This window comes from Rhipicephalus microplus, chromosome X, assembly GCF_043290135.1.
Source record: "Rhipicephalus microplus isolate Deutch F79 chromosome X, USDA_Rmic, whole genome shotgun sequence".
In the NCBI taxonomy this organism is placed as follows: domain Eukaryota; kingdom Metazoa; phylum Arthropoda; class Arachnida; order Ixodida; family Ixodidae; genus Rhipicephalus; species Rhipicephalus microplus.
Window position 1 is genome coordinate 307,107,262 of NC_134710.1, and position 17,985 is coordinate 307,125,246.

Here is a 17,985-nt window from a genome sequence, read left to right on the forward strand (position 1 = left end):
TGCCTCAGTTGGAGTTTTTGAATGTAGGAATTTTCCCAAGCATTTTTCTACTCAACTACAACTTGTTGGTCTAGTAGTTCGCCCACAGAACACCTACCTTGCTTGCTTCCGGTATTCTTACTTCCTGTAGGATTGATGGGATGTTAAGTTGCCGGTTGTTTTGGTAGGCTCCGGTAGCTGGACGTGCTGTCACGTCGAGCAGTTGTTGTTAGTTTTTCACGATGTCGGCACGTGGTGGAAAGAAACGATGCAAGGCAGTTTCGAAGTCTACAAAAGCTGGTGTACTATTTCCAGTTGGCCGAATAGGTCGCTATCTCCGCAAAAGCACCCACCACTTCAGGATCGCTGCCGGCGCTCCAGTTTATATGGCTGCGGTAATCGAGTATCTCACAGGTGAGTACATTACGGACGTCTTTGAAGTGATTATGTCGATATATTCGCCTACAATTTATTCTCCTTGAGGCTTCGGACCTCTGCGAGCTGCGTATGTTCGTATTCGGAGCTGAGGAGCCTTCCCGTCTGCGTTTACCGGTACCACATAAGGCGCTCTCGATCGCGATCAAGGAAGATCGAATATCTCGGTCTTTAATGGCTCGTTTCAGAAGGAAAGGAATCGCGATCGAGATATTGGATCCTGTGCTGGCTCCATCGTGTTCAAAAGTACCGTGTGTTAACGGTCACTCGACGCGTGTGCTTGTGCGCGGTCAGCCATTCCGTGTTCGTTTGTCCACGTTGTCCAACATCAGAATTTTTTTTTTTTGTTGGTTTCCGCACGTTCAAATACTCGACCTATATGTGGTTGCTCGGAGTCATGCTTTGTTGCTATACTTTGTTTAGGCGTTCTCGTGTTCCGTTTGCAACCGATACACCCGTGTTGGGTCACCGCAGTGGTTGACCAGGTGAAATATCACGGCATTGATTCACGTGTCACCTGTAAGCAGTCGTCTGTGTGCATGTTTTGTGTAATGAAAAACAAAGGTTTCCTGTCGTGCTACTTTCACGCAAGCATATATCAAAGCAGCGGATGCTAGGGTGGCACAACAGGCGCTACAATGCTTCACTTTCTGCTTGTTAGTTTGTACCGTGTCGTTTGGTGCCAGCGCGTTAATCAGATGTTTCAGAGCCGATGCTAACTGACGTTCCTTTCTTAGATTGTCATATCTGATGCATTGGACGTAACTGTGGATGCTGTCTCCAGCATTTATTTCACGGGGGTCGCTGAAGTACGAATGCGTGTAGAGAGGGCTACTACACAGAAAAGAATTGCTTTGTTCCGTGTTTCAACACTTGATACTCCAAAACACAGCTGCACAAGAACAAACTGCGTGCACGAGTTGAAGTAGCCACTAACTGGCAGTCGGCCTGGAAAGCGACAGTGAACAGTTGTGTTAATGGACTGTACGCCTGCTTCTTTTCTTTCATGAGCAGCGGAAATATTGGAGCTGGCTGGAAACGCGGCACGCGACAACAAGAAAAATCGTGTCACGCCGCGACACATTCTGCTGGCGATCGCTAACGACGATGAGCTGCACCAGGTACGCCCACAAAGTTTCATGTGCAGTCTTATGCACTAAATGAGTTCAAGTATCTCTCTTTCTCTTAGCAGTTTCAAGTGTAGTTGCTTGTCACGTATCAGTTCCTAATGGCGGCACATGGTCGCAATAAATCCGTAACTTTTGTATAGTGCATTTAATTGGAAAGTATTCATTATTCATGAATCTGTTTCCGAAACAAGATTTGCTGTGAATATTTTGTGTGTGACCAGAAAAGAGTGGTAGCAGTAAGCTTGTACGCATACTTATTGATTGTGTGAAATTAACATTTGGTTAGAAAAAGGAACCATAATTCGGCCACAACTTTGTTTGTTCTCTGTTATACAGTAAAATTCTGAGCAAGTGCCTTCCTCCCTTCGGAACATTTTAGATATGCGCCTTCATCTCCCCTCCCGAGATTTTCACTGTTTCATTCACAGTTTTTATTCACCTGATGAGGGCAAATAAAAACAGTGAATGTATGCTCATTTAAGAAAGTATTGCATTAGAAGCTCAGGTGTGCATTCTTTATTTTTAGAAGCTCTTCCACCCCTATGTTGAATTTTTATCCATGGCCGAGCAAGGGCCCACCATCCGAACCTTGTCGGGTTAATGTTCATTGTGAGGGGGGACTTGTTCTGGATTTTACGGCAGTGTACATGTAAGAAATTGGGTTGCGAAGCAAATGACATGATTAGGGATTAGCAATCTGTATTTAATGCAGCAAAAAATAAAGCGACATGTAATTGAAAAAGAAGTATAAAGAATTCCTGCTAGTCACCTTTCTGCATTGTACAACATTGAGTCAGGCACTGTCAACTTTTGCAGAAGTGCCACAGATGGTGCGTTCATAGAGTTTCCCTCGACGGCTAGGGCTGCATAGGCACCATTGGCAACAATCTGACAAATGACGCCACACTTATTTTGCCTTGGCAACTGTATGTGCTTCTGCAAACTGTCATTAGGAGACCTTTCCAGTACATAACGTGGGTATTCACATCGGATGGGGAGGAAAGGACTGGCAGCCAGTGCATTGCAACCCTTTCCTCCTTTCTGGTGGAACTAATACCCCTCACGACAAAATTCTATAAGGATCTAAAAAGAACACAAAAGCACTGTGCTTTTAAATGAAAGCTGCTGAAGTGCTGCTTGAATGTGTTTCTCGTGCATGGCACGCAATGATATGGAGATGTTATAGTTTATTCTTTAAATAGTGATGGTGTATTTATAAGCATGGCCTTTGACTCGGTGTTGCCATGGCTGCTGATTTATCAATAGATATAATGATTTTGAAAATTTTCTGCTGATTGTGTGACAAGGTGTCCGAATCTACTGGCTTTCTATATTTTCTACAGAAACAAAAGCTGCTACTTTTTTTAGTGTTGAGTTTGATTTGATGTGGTGATAGACAAAAGAATATGGAAAGCCATCAGCTTGCTCAAATGGCATAGCAAAATAGTTGCTAAGAATGCGTTAGTGAGTGTTTTTTTTTTTTCAAACGAACAACTTGGACTACTGAATAGGAGAGCATCCATTGTTGTCTTGTTCTTAGAACCCAAGGCTTCATGTAGGTTCGCGCCCAAGCATAAATCCGGGTGTATATCTCCACATTCAGTCAGAACATGCTTCGTTTTTTCCTTATCTTTTCCACAGCATATGCATTGTTGTTGTTCTTTACTGAATCTCATTTTTTAACGATGCATTCGAAGGCAATCCGATCTCACTTCAAGAAGTCAAGTGCTTCCCTTTGAATTATCATAAAATGCCTTCCTTATTTCATTTTTGCCCTTCTGGTAGTTACTCAGGGCTGATTTTTTCTCCGTCCCTGCCATCCAGTCAATGGACTTCTCCCTGTTTGTAAACAGTGTGACGTCACTGCGGGCACCCCGCCCATTATACCTTCTCTCGGAGCAGGTGCTGGTTGGCTAGAAAGTTCCGCTGGCGACATCTTTCTGCATAGCAGAGCTACGTGTTTGCATTCCTTCGACAGAAATTTCTGCATTGCTATGTTCTAAAGTCACCGCTATTTAAAGGAGGGGGTTGCGGAAGCGTCACTTCTTATAGTGTGGAAATTTGCTCGTCGTAGATGTATGAATGGCAAAACTTTATTTAGAGTACTGAAAGACACGACTAGTACACAGTGGGCTTCACCCACGTAGATGTCAGCCACAAGAAAATCTGATCTTTTTCGTAAGCGAACGTTTTGAATGTATACAGTGACTGGCACTTTGAGAAGTATTAGCATCGCATGGATGTAAACTTATTCAATTTCCATCGTGGCATGTTCAATGCAGTTCTAAACGAGGTAAAGCATTAGCGCCAGCTTGGTTTTGAGCTGTTGTGCGCGACGTCATGGATAAGATTCTCACTCATTGCACAAAAGTCTGATCGGAGATGAATTGAAAAAAAATGACTTTTTGCCGTGCGTTAGTCTGAGGTTAACATATCCTCGTGAAAATTAAAGAGAAATTCTGTCGCTGCGTTTCTCAATAACCCAGTGAAATTAATGTGATTTGCTGAGTTCCCGACAACTTAAAAGTATATATACCGTTACCTTGCTGCATTTGACACCTATAACGTGTTCTTGTACCTATATTGTTCCTTTAGGATTGATAAACAAACTTCTAATGTGCATTGTCACTTCATAAGGATCAAGCCCTAAAAGTACAACGTAGATAAGAAATGAAAATCTCCGCTGTTGCCATTAACACGTACCAGTTATCCGGTAATACAAGTTATAGCCGTGGTGAATCGTGTATGCAGACCCGGCAACGCCACAGCGTTGCTTATAGCTCATGCGTAGTCGTACATATCACCCAGAGATCATGCACTTTTATTTTTCTGCACGCCGCGCATACGCTGAAATGTACCCACTCGCAGACGATTGCGTCAATTGCATTTTTATCTTGACTAAAATGTCAAATCGTTAAGTTCCATCGACAACCGCTCACTGCAACCGGCTCACAACGAATACCAGTGTTTTCGCAAACAGGACGAATGGCGTTATTCGCACTGCACACACCACGCACAATATTCCCAGTTTCACCGTTCATAAAGGTGAACCAATATTGTCGATGCCTTTCAACGCACACTACACAACACAGTCAACACTGCACATTTTCTAAGACGATGCTGCTGTTCCTCGCACAGGCCGCCACCACGTGTGTTCACTTCTCCAAGATAAACAGCTAACCAACGTGGCAAATATTTCATCACGCACTTCACCACACAACTAGATGTTCTCCGACGCGTACCACAGCTAATTTTGCCACTGTGAAATGATTTAAGTTTTCAAAAAAAAAAAAAAAAACTTGCCCCAAGCACTTAGCGACTGCACCCCACTCGGCCACTAGCAAGAGTGTTTTGCCAACCAGCGCCTTGCACGTGCACAGGTGACGTCACGCTGTGACGTACCCCGGTAGAGGTCTATCCTCTCTGACTTTTCGTTGAATGTTCTTTGTTGCCTTACTGCTTACACTGCCAGCCGTATATTAACGAATGAGCCTCCTAGTTCTTTTTCTACACCGTGTGTCAACGCCCTTGCTATACAAATAATGGAACACTTTATCTGCTTATCTACTCTCTTTTATATTCTTTAGCCTTTCTTATTTAACTGCTCTGAGCTTCCCTCGCCTCATGATTTGTCCCACCATATGGGCCTTTAAAGTCTCATCTGTCGATTTCCCGTGAGCGCCCAACGCAAGGCGCCCCACATTCCTTTGATTTACATCCATTCCTGATTTCACCTCTGACCTCATGCACACCACTGAGTTCCCAAAAGTAAGCCCCGGAACCACTACACCTTTCCACAATCCTCAAAACACCTCGTACCTATTGTATCCCCACGATGCTCTGTGCTTTATTGTTGCAGCATTTCTTTTTCATTTGCTGCGAGGCTTTTTCCTGTACATTTCCATATATATCACCTTTATTTATTCATACTCCTAAGGCACTTGCTTTCGCTTACTCTTGGTATTTCTTGGCCCTTTATTGACACTGCCTGATCATTGGGATCATTGAATACCATCAGTCCATATTTTGTTAGACTAAATCCTAGTCCTAAAGCTTCAGCTTCCCTTCTGCATATATCTGCCAGCCTCTGCATATCATCTGGACTGTCCGGAAATACCGTAAGACAATACTGTCTGCATAAAACAAACCTGGAAGCTTCTGCTCATCGATCATGCCGCCTTGTTTGAGTGACGTATTAAAACCAATATTGCTACCTTCTAGAGCTTTTTTCATCCTAATATCAATGCTTGACCAACAGGAGTGCCATCTGTCAATTTTCATCATGAAGTTAAAACAAAATTTGCCCCGTATAGTCGCATGGCAAAGTGAAACGGGGCTTGTTGTGTATGGTAAGTCACTCCAACCCAGAAACGTCTGAACACAAGTTGTGAGCGTACTACTTGTGTCAAGCAACATTATGTATAATAGTTCTTATTTGGTTGAACTCGGGCAACAAGACATGAGGCAGGGGTGTCTATCAACCTGGAATAATCGGGGAATTCGAACACTTCTTGAAAAGTTGAAAAATGTCGTGAAATTTTTTCAGGATATGCAAAACTAGGAGAGGTGTGAAAAGCTTACAACGCTTCTGATCCTGGAGGCAGTACAAAACCACATTAGGTTCAGAAACATTTTTTAGGTAGGGCATGAAAGAATCAATACATCGACTGAAAAGACAAAAAAAACACGGCTGATTCCTTTTTCAAGGAATCTGTAAAACACGAAAGTGAAACGTGTCTTCACAGAGGTAGTTAGCATTTATTATGCATTGTTTTGCCGTCGGGGCGAAGGAATAAATGCTACAGCAACGAATTGCAAAGTCACGTGAGAAACGCCAAGCAGCTTGAAACTTTCAACGCGCACCTCGAGCAGAAAGCATGGATGAAATGAGCATACACGAAACGTACACAGACTAACAACTGTCACCGCTCGGCACTTGAAGAACCTCTGTCAGCGGAAGTTTTGTAATTTGTACTGTAATTTGTTGCATTGTGTCTGTCAATGCTGTAATTGATTCGTAAATACTCTGAAGCATGGTACTATAATTAATGCTGGCATTGTTAATTCAGAATGATTTTTCGTCAGTTCGAAAGGGCCGTTTAAATACTATAAGAAACTAGCGCCCCGTAGCGGGCCAGCATGCGAGTCTACGTGTGCTCAAGCTTCGGTGATGCTGCACCCGCCGTTTTCAAATAGGGGGACTCGCGCCCAGTGAAGAAAGAAATGGTGTGGGTGCTTTGAGCATGTTGCCCTCAGAGAAAAGAAAAGAATTTCTGGAATTGCCAAACCCACCTTGGGAGCAGCCCAACAATGAAGCGAGAGGGGTGACGAACAAAAGTTCATGCTGGGAGCCAGCCTGGCTATTGTGAGTGCCCTGCAAGCGTTCTTTGACATCGCCAATACTTGCTAGACGTCTGCAATGTCCGAAGGGGATCACTGGTCTACGTTCTACGTCACCAGAATACCAAGACCAGCACGCACCTTTTCTTCAAGACCAAATAAAATATGTCATAGGCAACACTTGTCACTAATAGTCGGTCAGGAGTGTCCCCGTACGCAGGACTCTCACACAACACAAGCATCTCAAGTTTCGAAAATTGGTGTCAGGGGTTCTTTAAGGCGCGCTATTCAGACAGAAAGACGCATGAAACAAACCCACAAATATACACAGTACAAGCGCGAACAATTGTCACAATTTTCACTTCCTTGTGCGTGAGTAGCGTGCTCTTTTTGTAGCCGCGGTTGCGAGCGACGTGACCTTCGTGCTCTCCCAAATCATGAGTCTGATAAGCGTGCGCGCAGGAGTGACCATGCTCCGTGGAGGCGGTGCCCATCGAAACACTAGCGGCGACGACCTTTAGAGCGCACACAACGCAAGACCTTTGCGCCATCTCGCTACTGTGGAAAAAAAAAAGTGCTCTCAAGTTAGTTCTGAGGACCACCGAAGGGTACATGATGTATATACATAGCTTACCGTTAGCAGTATCAACAGCAAACACTCCATGGCCTAGTGGTTAGTACCGCGTGCTGCGGATAGAGGTTGCTGGTTTGACACCCCACAACAGAACCTTTCCTTCTAATTTTTTCTTTGCAATCTTTTAGTATATATTTTACAATCTCATATCCGTGACTGAAATACGTCAGTGTAGCCGTTCGTGGTAGACCACGGTATGAAACACTTTCGTGTTTTAAAAAAGATGAAAACAATGGCTTTCGCCTTCGAGTCATCTTGGGCGAATGCATAAGCTATGTTATCTCATATTGCCCTAAACTTTGTAACTAATATAACTGTGAGCATCTGTTAGCTAAATTGCTTTCACAATTTTTTATACATGTTATGTTTGTGTCCTTGTACAAGTGAGTTGAAAAACAGAATTTTGCTTTTTGCTACTGCTATTAGTAATTATTAATAATTTAACAATAATTTTAATGAGTTCTTGGTTACTTTCACTACATACAGCAAGTCAATGGTAAATAGTCATTGACTTGGTTTAGTTCTAGCCATGACAGTCTCATTATGATAACAGTGGAATGCTGGAGACCCATTTACTGTGCACTCTTTGGGCAAGTTGGAACCTCAGCGATAAGGTCATAAAGGCACTGACAAACCATTTTAATGAGAACTATTGGTCAAAGGGAAGATACTCGATAAATGGAAAGTAGCCAAAATTATTACGATACTGAAACCCAGAAAGAAGCCATCCCTGTAGGCACTCAGATCCATATCTTTGACGTCATATCTTTTCGAAAGGGTTATTCTCAATCGGCTCCAGGATTCTCGGTGGGGGCGCTCGCTCACTGCGGATGTGTGTCCACATCGGCTCCCTGTTCTTGGAACTTTTTCGACCGGTTTTATCGCATCAGCCTGTTTTTCGTGTGCACCAACCGGCACAGCTTGTTCCCAGGAACAAGCGGATAGCAAGTTTTTACCGGTGGGTGGACTTTTTCAACTTTTATGAGACTTTTTCTACCGTGTCTCATTGCCCTGTAGCTAGCCCCAACGTGACTTGCCCCTTGGTGTGCCGAGGCAGGCGGTGGGCCTAGCCTTCCGCGTCGCGCAGATTGACGATGGTGTCCAACGACAGCGTCTCGACGGCAGAAGGCATGGATATTAACACAGAGGAAGTGAAATGCTCAGGATGGAAGAGGTCGTGAGCACGAAGAAAAAGCTAGCTGAAAAGGCACATTGTTCTCAAGCTGCGCTGGAGCAGGTAGATGGTTGTGGTGGCGTCCGCACTGCTGCCCAATCGCGAGGCGGGATGAGACGCGTCGTGAAAGCGTCCAGGATTCCGAATCTACCAAGGGATCATTTCAATACCATCGTCCATCAACGAGGTGGACTAGATGCCAGGAAAGCGAACCTTGCTAAGGCAGCTTCCTTGATGGCAGAGCAGACCTGTGAAGATACATTGTGCGCCAATCCTTTTCAAAATATCTTCATCGTAGCCACACAGCTGGAAAATAATGCGCGGGCCTACGCTTAGGTGCAGCAGGTCTGTATTGGAACCATCATCACCGAAGTAGTGACTTATGTGGCTGCGTCTGACGACACCTGCAAGGGGGTGATCCGTGGCATAAACCAAGACATCAGTGAAGCAGAACTGACAGACATGATCGTCAACTGGAGGAACCGTGGAGCCTTAGGAGTACGAAAAATTTTAAAAAACGCCAATAGTAATTGTGCTGTTCGACAGACTAAATGTTCCTCAATATGTACTGTGTGATGGTGTCTGCTACCCCTGCTCTTTATACCGCAAACAACTGTACATCTGCTACGTGTGTGGGGATTTGGGTCACAGGGCAGATGTTTGCCCAAAAGGCAAAGATCAGAGAAGGTGTCGAGGTTGCGGCATTTTAACGCCACCTGCTGATCATCACTGCGATCCCGTGTGTGCTATCTGTGGAGGACCACACCCCACAGCGAACTTCGAATGCAAGAAGAGTTTCCAGATGCCTTACATCAAGCGTCAACGATGCTGGCAGCGCAGGCATGCTCACAAAGCGCAACTGGCAGCGGGCTCAACCGACTTGGAGGCAGCTGGAAACTCAGAAGGGTGGAAACCTCCCTTCTCCCAACGCAAGGCCAGATCGACATCAAGGACGCCTAGGGGACGCTCTGGATTCCATTCCCAGTCCCGGTCCAGAGGGCGCCCAGGCAGCAGGCGCCAGTCTGGTTTCGAGGGACGCGGCAATTCCAGACGCTTTTGCCCAAGAGAGCGCTTGGACTTCACGGTCCAATTTCACAAATCAAGAACGTGGGCGGAAAAAGTCGAGAGGGGTGCTCAACCTAGTGCACACAGGTAACGCAGGTTAATTCGCCAGAGCATAGAAAAGAGCAGTCCGAAATTCGAACTTAAAGGAGGGAGAACAAAGAGCTTAAAGAGGCTTTACAGAAACTGAGAGCGGAATTCGAGGGCTTTCAGAATTCGCGCGATCCTCGCGAGACAGAGTCTCCTATTTCCATTCTGGTAGGAGGACCAAATAAGCGTGAGGCCGTCTCACCACCAGCGCCATCAGAAGGAGAAAACGCAAGGTTAGAGATTACTGGTCTAGTCAGCCCTCTGATTCAAAACCAAACCCACAAGCATCACTATCTTTGATTAAAGAAACCCTCAACCAAATTAGAGAAGCCATAGCCACACAGTCGAACGTGATTGAGCACATGAATGGAAATCTCACTCATTTAACACACAACGTAGGAATATTGGAATCTAAAATGAAAATGATAGACTTGGTCAAAACTATTAAAGCAAAAAAGATACAGCAGGAGCCTGATCGTGAGGACTGCAATGAGTATGAGGACTCATTGCAGTCCATGTTAGCTCAGTAATTATTAAAATGGAGGGTCAAGCGGGTAACAATATTTTGTGGCAGTGGAACTGCGCGAGCTTCCTGAAATGTAAGGCCGCACATTCTGCTCTTGCAGGAAACTCTAAGTAAGAATATACACCTTCCGGGGTACAGATCAGTGGGTCAAAAACTGGATAAGGGCAGAGGCATAGCTACTTTAATACGAAAGGACACCTCCTTCATGGTGCATGGGGTTAAAACCTGTGAGGCGGACCGGAAGACTGGCCTTTGAGGCACAAGTGATAGAGGTTATCCCTAATGGTAAAATTCGCTAGAATATTTTTGTCTTAAACTTGTACAGCACCCTTCAGCTCAAAAACACAATCTCCGGGTCATCTTAAGTAAAACTGCATCCGTAGTGAAGAATAATCCCTGGGTGATAGCTGGTGATTTCAATTCACGGCACTCAGCATGGGGATACACGATACGGTCCAAGAAAGGTGACAATTTGGTTTCCGCAAGCTTACACTTATTTCAGACCCACACTTCCCCACTAGATTAGGAAACTCGGTATCCAGGGACAATATGCTAGATCTCTGTTTCACGAAAAACGCTTCAGCAAGGTGGTCTAATCTGCAGGAAAACCTGGGAAGGGACCATTCTATAATAGAAATCATGTTAGATATACAGCAGCCACCTCCTAAACGTTACAAATATGTAGACTGGGATCTCTTCAGAGAAATTCGAGGTAATAATAAAATGATATACGACAATCTTGGTGACCTTTTCGCTCAGGTCCGCTTTAGAGGTCAGCCTCTGAAGTGATCGCAACGGAGCGGAATGTACCTAACATGGATTCCCGACTTGCCCATCTATTAAGGGCCAAGCGCTTTTTAATTGAGAGGTGGAAGATACAGAGGTTAAACAGTAGGCTAAGAAAGAAAGTTTCAGAAATCAACAAACTTATCGATGAGCACAGTAATGAGCTAAACAAACAACAATGGAGGGTTTAGTAGCCGATGATACAATGCAAAAGGGAAATCAAAGACTTGCGGTTGGCTGGCTAATTAACAAAGCTAAAGCAGAGGGTATTTCAGATGTAGACCTCCTCCAGACCCTAGCCAACGAATATCTTCAGCTAAGCCTAAATTCGAGCTCTCGCTCTTCGCTCCACTATGGGGGCATTCCAGCCCCGGAACTGGATGCCCCTTTTGTGGAGGCAGAAATTAGAGAGGTACTACACAACCTGAACAGTAGCTCTGCTCCAGGACCTGATGGAGTTGGTAACAAACTCCTCAGGAACCTGGATGATAAAGCTATCCAGACCACGGTTAAGGAGATTGATAAAGTTTGGGAGAACAGCCTGGTGCCGTGAGACTGGAAGATAGCCACGGTAATCCTAATCCCGAAACCAGGCAAGTCTCCCAGCTTGGAGAACCTCCGACCCATATTCTTACCCTCATACATCGGTAAGGTTATGGAACATGCAGTGCACAATAGAATATCTAGATACATTGAGCGCAAGGGGCTCTTCCCTTACAATGTGATAGGATTCCGACCGGCTCTTTCTACCCAGGATGTTATGCTTCGGCTCAAAACACAGATTTTAGACTCGCAGAGAGAGCAAAGATGTTAAGGGAATCCTTTCCCTATATTTAACCTTCGACAGGATCGCTCATGAATGCATTCCTAAAGACATATCTGCTTGGAACTTGGGAAACATTTTTTTTTATTTTGTACGCTCATTCCTGGAAAGTAGAACGACAGTCATACGCATGAGGCATTTGACATCAGAAGTATACACGCTTGGAAACAGAGGTACTTCGCAAGGTGCGGTTATTTCCCCCCTTTTATTTAATATAGTCATGAGCAAACTATCAAGGAAGCTTCGAGTAACACTGCAGATCGGCCATGCATTATATGCGGATGATCTAACAATATGGTGTTCAGGAGCTACTGTGGAACAAGCTCTCCAAGAAGCTCTCAATGCAACTGAGTCTTTCCTGGTGGAATAAGCACTTGCGCTCTCTCCGGAGAAATCAGAGCTCCTGCTGTATAGAGAAGCATGATGGGGGGGGGGGGGGGGGGCTAGGGGATTAACACCCCTTAATGAAGTACCCATCAGTATTTACTCTGGATACGGACGTGACATTCCACGGGTAGATTCCACTGAAATATTGGGTCTTGTGATAGATGCGAAAGGATGTAATGCCAGGTCCATAGTTCACCTGACCACAAAAACAGAAAACATAATTAGGCTAATTATGAGAGTTTCCAGTAGGAAAGGCAGAATAGGAGAAGACACGCTGCTTAGGGCGCATCATGCTTTCCTTATGAGCCATGTGAACTACATAGTATCGGCTCTCAATTGGACACAATCAGAAAATAATAAGAGAGATACACTTTTGCGCAAAAGTATCAAGAAAGTTCTCGGTATCCCAATAACAACCAGTACAGAGATGCTTTTTAAGTTAGGGGTCCGTAATACCACGAATGAGCTAGCAGAAGCACAGAGGATGGCACAAATTACCAGATTATCCGGTACCAAAGCAGGAATGCACCTGTTAAGCTCTCTAGGCCTGCAACATGGCGTTAACAAAGCTGAGGCAATTCAGCTCAAAAATAATGTCAGGGAATCAATCATTGTTGACCCATGTCCAAGAAACATGTATCCACAATTTAACAAGAACCGAAGGCTCGCGAGGGCAAGAACATTCTTAAAAAATCTGATGGGTACAGAAGCATTCGTAGATGCAGCCCGTCACAAAAATGCTGGCTGATTTTCAGCCGCTATCGTGGACCAAAGTGGAGACTTCCTCTCGTCCGCCTCACTTTACACCTCAACGGCCGAATTAGCTGAACAGGTAGCGGTGGCTATGGCACTACTAGATCCTAAACACACCACCATTTATTTACACTGACTCCCGAGCTGCTGTACGGGCCTTTCAGTCGGGTTTAGTCTCAAAAGAAGCAGCTAGGGTCCTAAAGGCAGATCCCTGCGAGATGAACCTCATCACATCATCTGGTTTCCAGCTCACCTAGGTTTGGACGCAATACCGGGCCGCCCGAACCCCAATGAGATCGCTCATGATAGTGCGCGAGGATTCATAGGCCGTGGCAATCAAGAGCACTATAGGGGTTTGGAACCGCCCGAGTTCTTTGATCCACTTATCACTTTTCACAAGATTACCTCGCACTACAAGGGCATTAGACAAGTGTTCCCATCCCCCAATCATAAACTTAATAAAGCTCAATCTATCACACTGAAAAGGCTCCGAACAGAGTCTTACCTCTCGAAGAGCTTCTTGAGTATGGTACATGCGGAGATGGACCCAACATTCCCAGACTACGGAGAAGTAAGCACGTAAAAACACATGCTCTGGTGATGCCCTGCATTGCAGGACTGCTGTCAAGAAGGGCGGTGGACCACTGCTATCAATGACCCCAGCTATGACGTCCAGCTCCGGAAGGCCCGTGAGAGGGCGCAGAGGCTCGTCTTCCCCGTCTCGACATGGGTCTAGTCAGGAGTTGGATGTATACACATCTCATCCTCTTCCTTCCGGACCAAATGAATGTCTTTTATCTCGCTCTCTCTCAATCAGCTCCAAAACTTTATAGAGAACAACGGCCTTTTTCAAGCCACTATACTGGGTTTCCGTAATCGCCTCTCCACTCAAGACGCGTTCCTCCTATTGTAAGAGAAAGTTATGAGCTTTATACCCGCTGGAGGAGAACATCTAATACTAGCCCTTGATTTAAAAGGACCATTCGACAATATCTGGCAAATCCCAGCTGCGGCGGCTGCATTTCCAATGGAGGCGGAAATGCTGTAGGCCCGTGTGCTCAGATTTGGGTGCACGTTAAAGAACCCCAGTTGGTCGAAATTTCCGGCGCCCTCCACTACGGCGTCTTTCATAATCATATAGTGGTTTTGGAACGTTAAACCCCACATATCAATCAATCAACAATATCTGGCATAAAGCGATCCTGACAGAATTAAACAACACCGGATGTAGGGCAAACACATAGTTACATAAAGTCTTTCCTCACAGGAGGAGGGCTTCATTAGGCGTAGCACCAGTCACGTCGGACGCTTTCGAGATGCCAAACAAAGGTACCCCACAAGGAGCCATCCTCTCTCCCCTGCTCTTTAATATCACTATATTAGGACTCACGCAAGCTCTGGATGAAGTGCCGCAGTTAGGATGCACTCTCTATGCGGATGATATCACCCTGTAGGCAACGTGCAGATATCTGGCTAGTAAGGAGCAGACACTTCAAGAGGCTGCAACAGCAGTTGAACACTTTGCCAAGGCTAGCGGGCTTATCTGGGCTCCAGACAAATCTGAAATTATCTGGGTACATGGAAAAAGATACAAAAGTAATGGAAACATCGACATAGACATTGAAGGCGTCAAAGTACGTGAGGTAACCGTCGCACATATTCTGGGTTACTGGGTTCAGAGTAATGGACGAGCAAACAATACAATAGACATATTAAAATCACCCATGAAACAAGTTGCATGAATGATCCTGAGAATAACATACCACAAACAGGGAATGAAGGAAGGAGACACAATTACATTAGTACAGGCACTTGTATTGTGTAAGGTTAGGTATAGTCTACCTTTTCACGTGTTAAACAAACCAGAAGAAACCATCGAGTCTATAATCAGGTGTCCCTACAAAGTGGTCTTAGGGCTACCAGTAAGCACACCAACACAAAAGCTATTGGACCTTGGTATATATAAGACATCATCATCAGCATCATCATCAGCCTGACTACGTCGTCCACTGCAGGACAAAAGCCTCTCCCATGTTCCGCCAGTCAACTCGGTCCTGTGCTTGCTGCTGCCAATTTATACCCGCAAACTTCTTAATCTCATCTGCCCACCTAACCTTCTGTCTTCCCCCTAACCCGCTTGCCTTCTCTAGGAATGCAGTTAGTTACCATTAATGACCAGCGATTATCCTGTCTACGTGCTACATGTCCGGCCCATGTCCGTTTCCTCTTCTTGATTTCAACTATGATATCCTTACCCCCAGTTTCTTCCCTAATCCACTCTGCTCTCTTCTTGTCTCTTAAGGTTAAATCTACCATTTTCCTTTTCATTGCTCACTGTGTCGTCCTCAATTTAAGCTGAACCCTCTTTGTAAGTCTCCAGGCTTCTTCTCCATAGCGAAGTACCGGCAAGATGCAGCTGTTATATACCTTCCTCTTTAGGGATAGTGGCAATCTAGCTGTCATGATTTGAGAGTGCTTGGAAAATGGGCTCCACCCCATTCGTATTCTGCTAGTTACTTCAGTATTGTGGTTCGGCTCCGCGGTTATTACTTGTCCTAAGTAGACATAGTCTTTTACAACTTCAAGTGCACTATTACCTATCTCGAAGAGCTGTTCTCTTCCGAGGTTCTTGTGCATTAGTTTCGTTTTCTACAGATTAATGTTAAGACCCACCTTCCTGCTCTCCTTGTCTAACTCCGTAATCATGAATTGCAATTCGTCCCCTGAGTTACTCAGCAATGCAATGTCATCAGCGAAGCGCAGGTTACTAAGGTACTCTCCATTAACTCTTATTCCTAACTGTTCGCATTCTAGGCCTCTGAAAACCTCCTGTAAGCAAGCAGTAAACAGCATTGGGGAGATAGTGTCCCCCTGCCTTACACCCTTCTTGATTGGTATTCTGTTGCTTTCTTTACGAAGCACTATGGTAGCAGTTGATTCCCTGTAGATTTGTTCCAGGATTTTTATATATACTTCGACACCCTGATTTTGCAGTGTCTGCATGACGGCTGATATTTGTACTGAATCAAACACCTTCTCGTAATCTATGAAGGCTATGTATAGTGGTTGGTTATATTTTGAGCATTTCTCTATTACCTGATTGATAGTATGAATGTGGTCGATTGTTGAGTAGCCTGTCCGAAATCCTTCTTGTTCCTTTGGTGGACTGTATTCTAATATTGTCTTAATTTTGTTAACAATTATCTTTGTAAATAGATATTATACTATGGAAAGCAAGCTGATCGGCCTGTAATTTTTCAAGCCCTTGTCATCTCTTTTCTTATGTATTAGGATGATTTTTTCATTCTTCCGAGATTATGGTACTCTTCCCATCAGGATACACCTCGTCAACAGGGTGGCTAGTTTTTCTAACACAATCAGTCTTCCATTTTTCAGCAGATCTGATGTTACCTGATCCTCACCAGCAGCTTTGCCTCCTTGCATGCTCTCCAAGCCTTTTCTGACTTCTTCTATCATTACTGGTGGGGTGATCTGGGTTACTGCTAGTTCTTATATTAAGGTTGTGGTTGTCTCGGCTACTGTACAGATCTCTGCAAAACTCTTCCGCTATTTCCGCTATCCTCTGCATATTGGGAGTTATTTTGCCTTCCTCGTCCCTTAGTGCATATACATCCGATTTTTACCTATCCCAAGTTTCCTCTTCACTGCTTTGGCGCTTTCTCTGTTCCTCAGAACGTGTTCAATTCTCTCCTGGTTATATCTTCTTACATCGGATACCTTACGCTTAATAATCAACTTCGCAAGCTCCACCAACTCTATTTTGCCTGTTGAACTTGAGGCTGTCATGCTTTGACGCTTCTCAACGGGATTCTTCGTTTCCTGGCACAGCTTGCTAGTGTCCTGTCTTACTACCGTACGTCCAACTTCCACTGCACACTCCGTAATGATACTCATCAGATTATCATTCATTGCGTCAACGCTAAGGCGGGTTTCCTCGATAAGAGCCGAGTACCTGTTCTGAAGCGAGACTCTGAATTTCTGTACTTTCCCTCTCAGTGCTAGCTCATTGATTGGCTTCTTGCGTATCAGTTTATGTCGTTTCTTTTTCAAGTCTAGGTGAATTTCGGACCGTACCCGTACCATTCTATGGTCACTGCATTGTACCTTGAGAAGCACTTCCACATCCTGCACGATGCCTGGGTGTGCACTCTGTATAAAGTCTATTTCGTTCTTATTTTCATCATTAGGGCTTCTCCATGTCCACTAACAGTTCCCTCGCTTTAGTTAGAAGGTATTCAAAATCCGTAAATTTTTGCATTCTGCAAATTTTACTAGTAGCTCCCCTCTGGCATAATCTCCTACTGCCTGGTCTCCAGCCTGTTTCTTCCCTACTTTTCTCCTCTCAGTATAGTATACTATGTTTTTACCTTACTCATTGCAGATTCCACATTTTCATAGAAGCTTTCAACTGACGCGTCATGATGGCTGGACGTAGGCGCATGAGCCTGTACTAACATCATCTTGTATCTCTTATTGAGCTTAATTACGATACCTACCACCCTTTCATTAATGCTATAGTATTCCTCTATGTTGCCAGCTATGTTTCTGTGGATAAGGAACCCCAGTCCCAGTTCTCTTCTGTCAGCCAAGCCCTAATAGCAAGAGACGTGCCCATTCTGTAGCACTGTATATGCCTTATCTGTCCTCCTAACCTCACTGAGCCCTATTACATCCCATTTAATGCCCTCTAGCTCCTCGAATAGTACAGCCAGACTGGCCTCACTAGATAGGGTTCTAGCGTTAAACGTTGCCAAGTTTAGGTTCTAATGGCAGCCTGATGGATCCAGAGATTCTTAGCACCGTCTGCTGCGTTGCAGATCTGACCGCCACCATGGTCACTTGCTT

At 44.7% G+C, this 17,985-nt stretch overlaps 1 protein-coding gene across 1 annotated transcript in view; it reads left to right on the top strand.

Moving 5' to 3' along the window:
* Positions 1–110: 110 nt before the first annotated feature.
* The window catches only part of LOC119161356 (core histone macro-H2A.1), a 46,021-nt gene continuing 28,146 nt past the window's right edge, over positions 111–17,985 (top strand). Inside the window, exons 1-2 of the mRNA XM_037413792.2 lie at positions 111–393; positions 1,429–1,535. Of these exons, the coding sequence (XP_037269689.2) occupies positions 222–393; positions 1,429–1,535 (279 nt within the window). The 5' untranslated portion in view covers positions 111–221. The remainder of the gene's footprint in view (positions 394–1,428; positions 1,536–17,985) is intronic.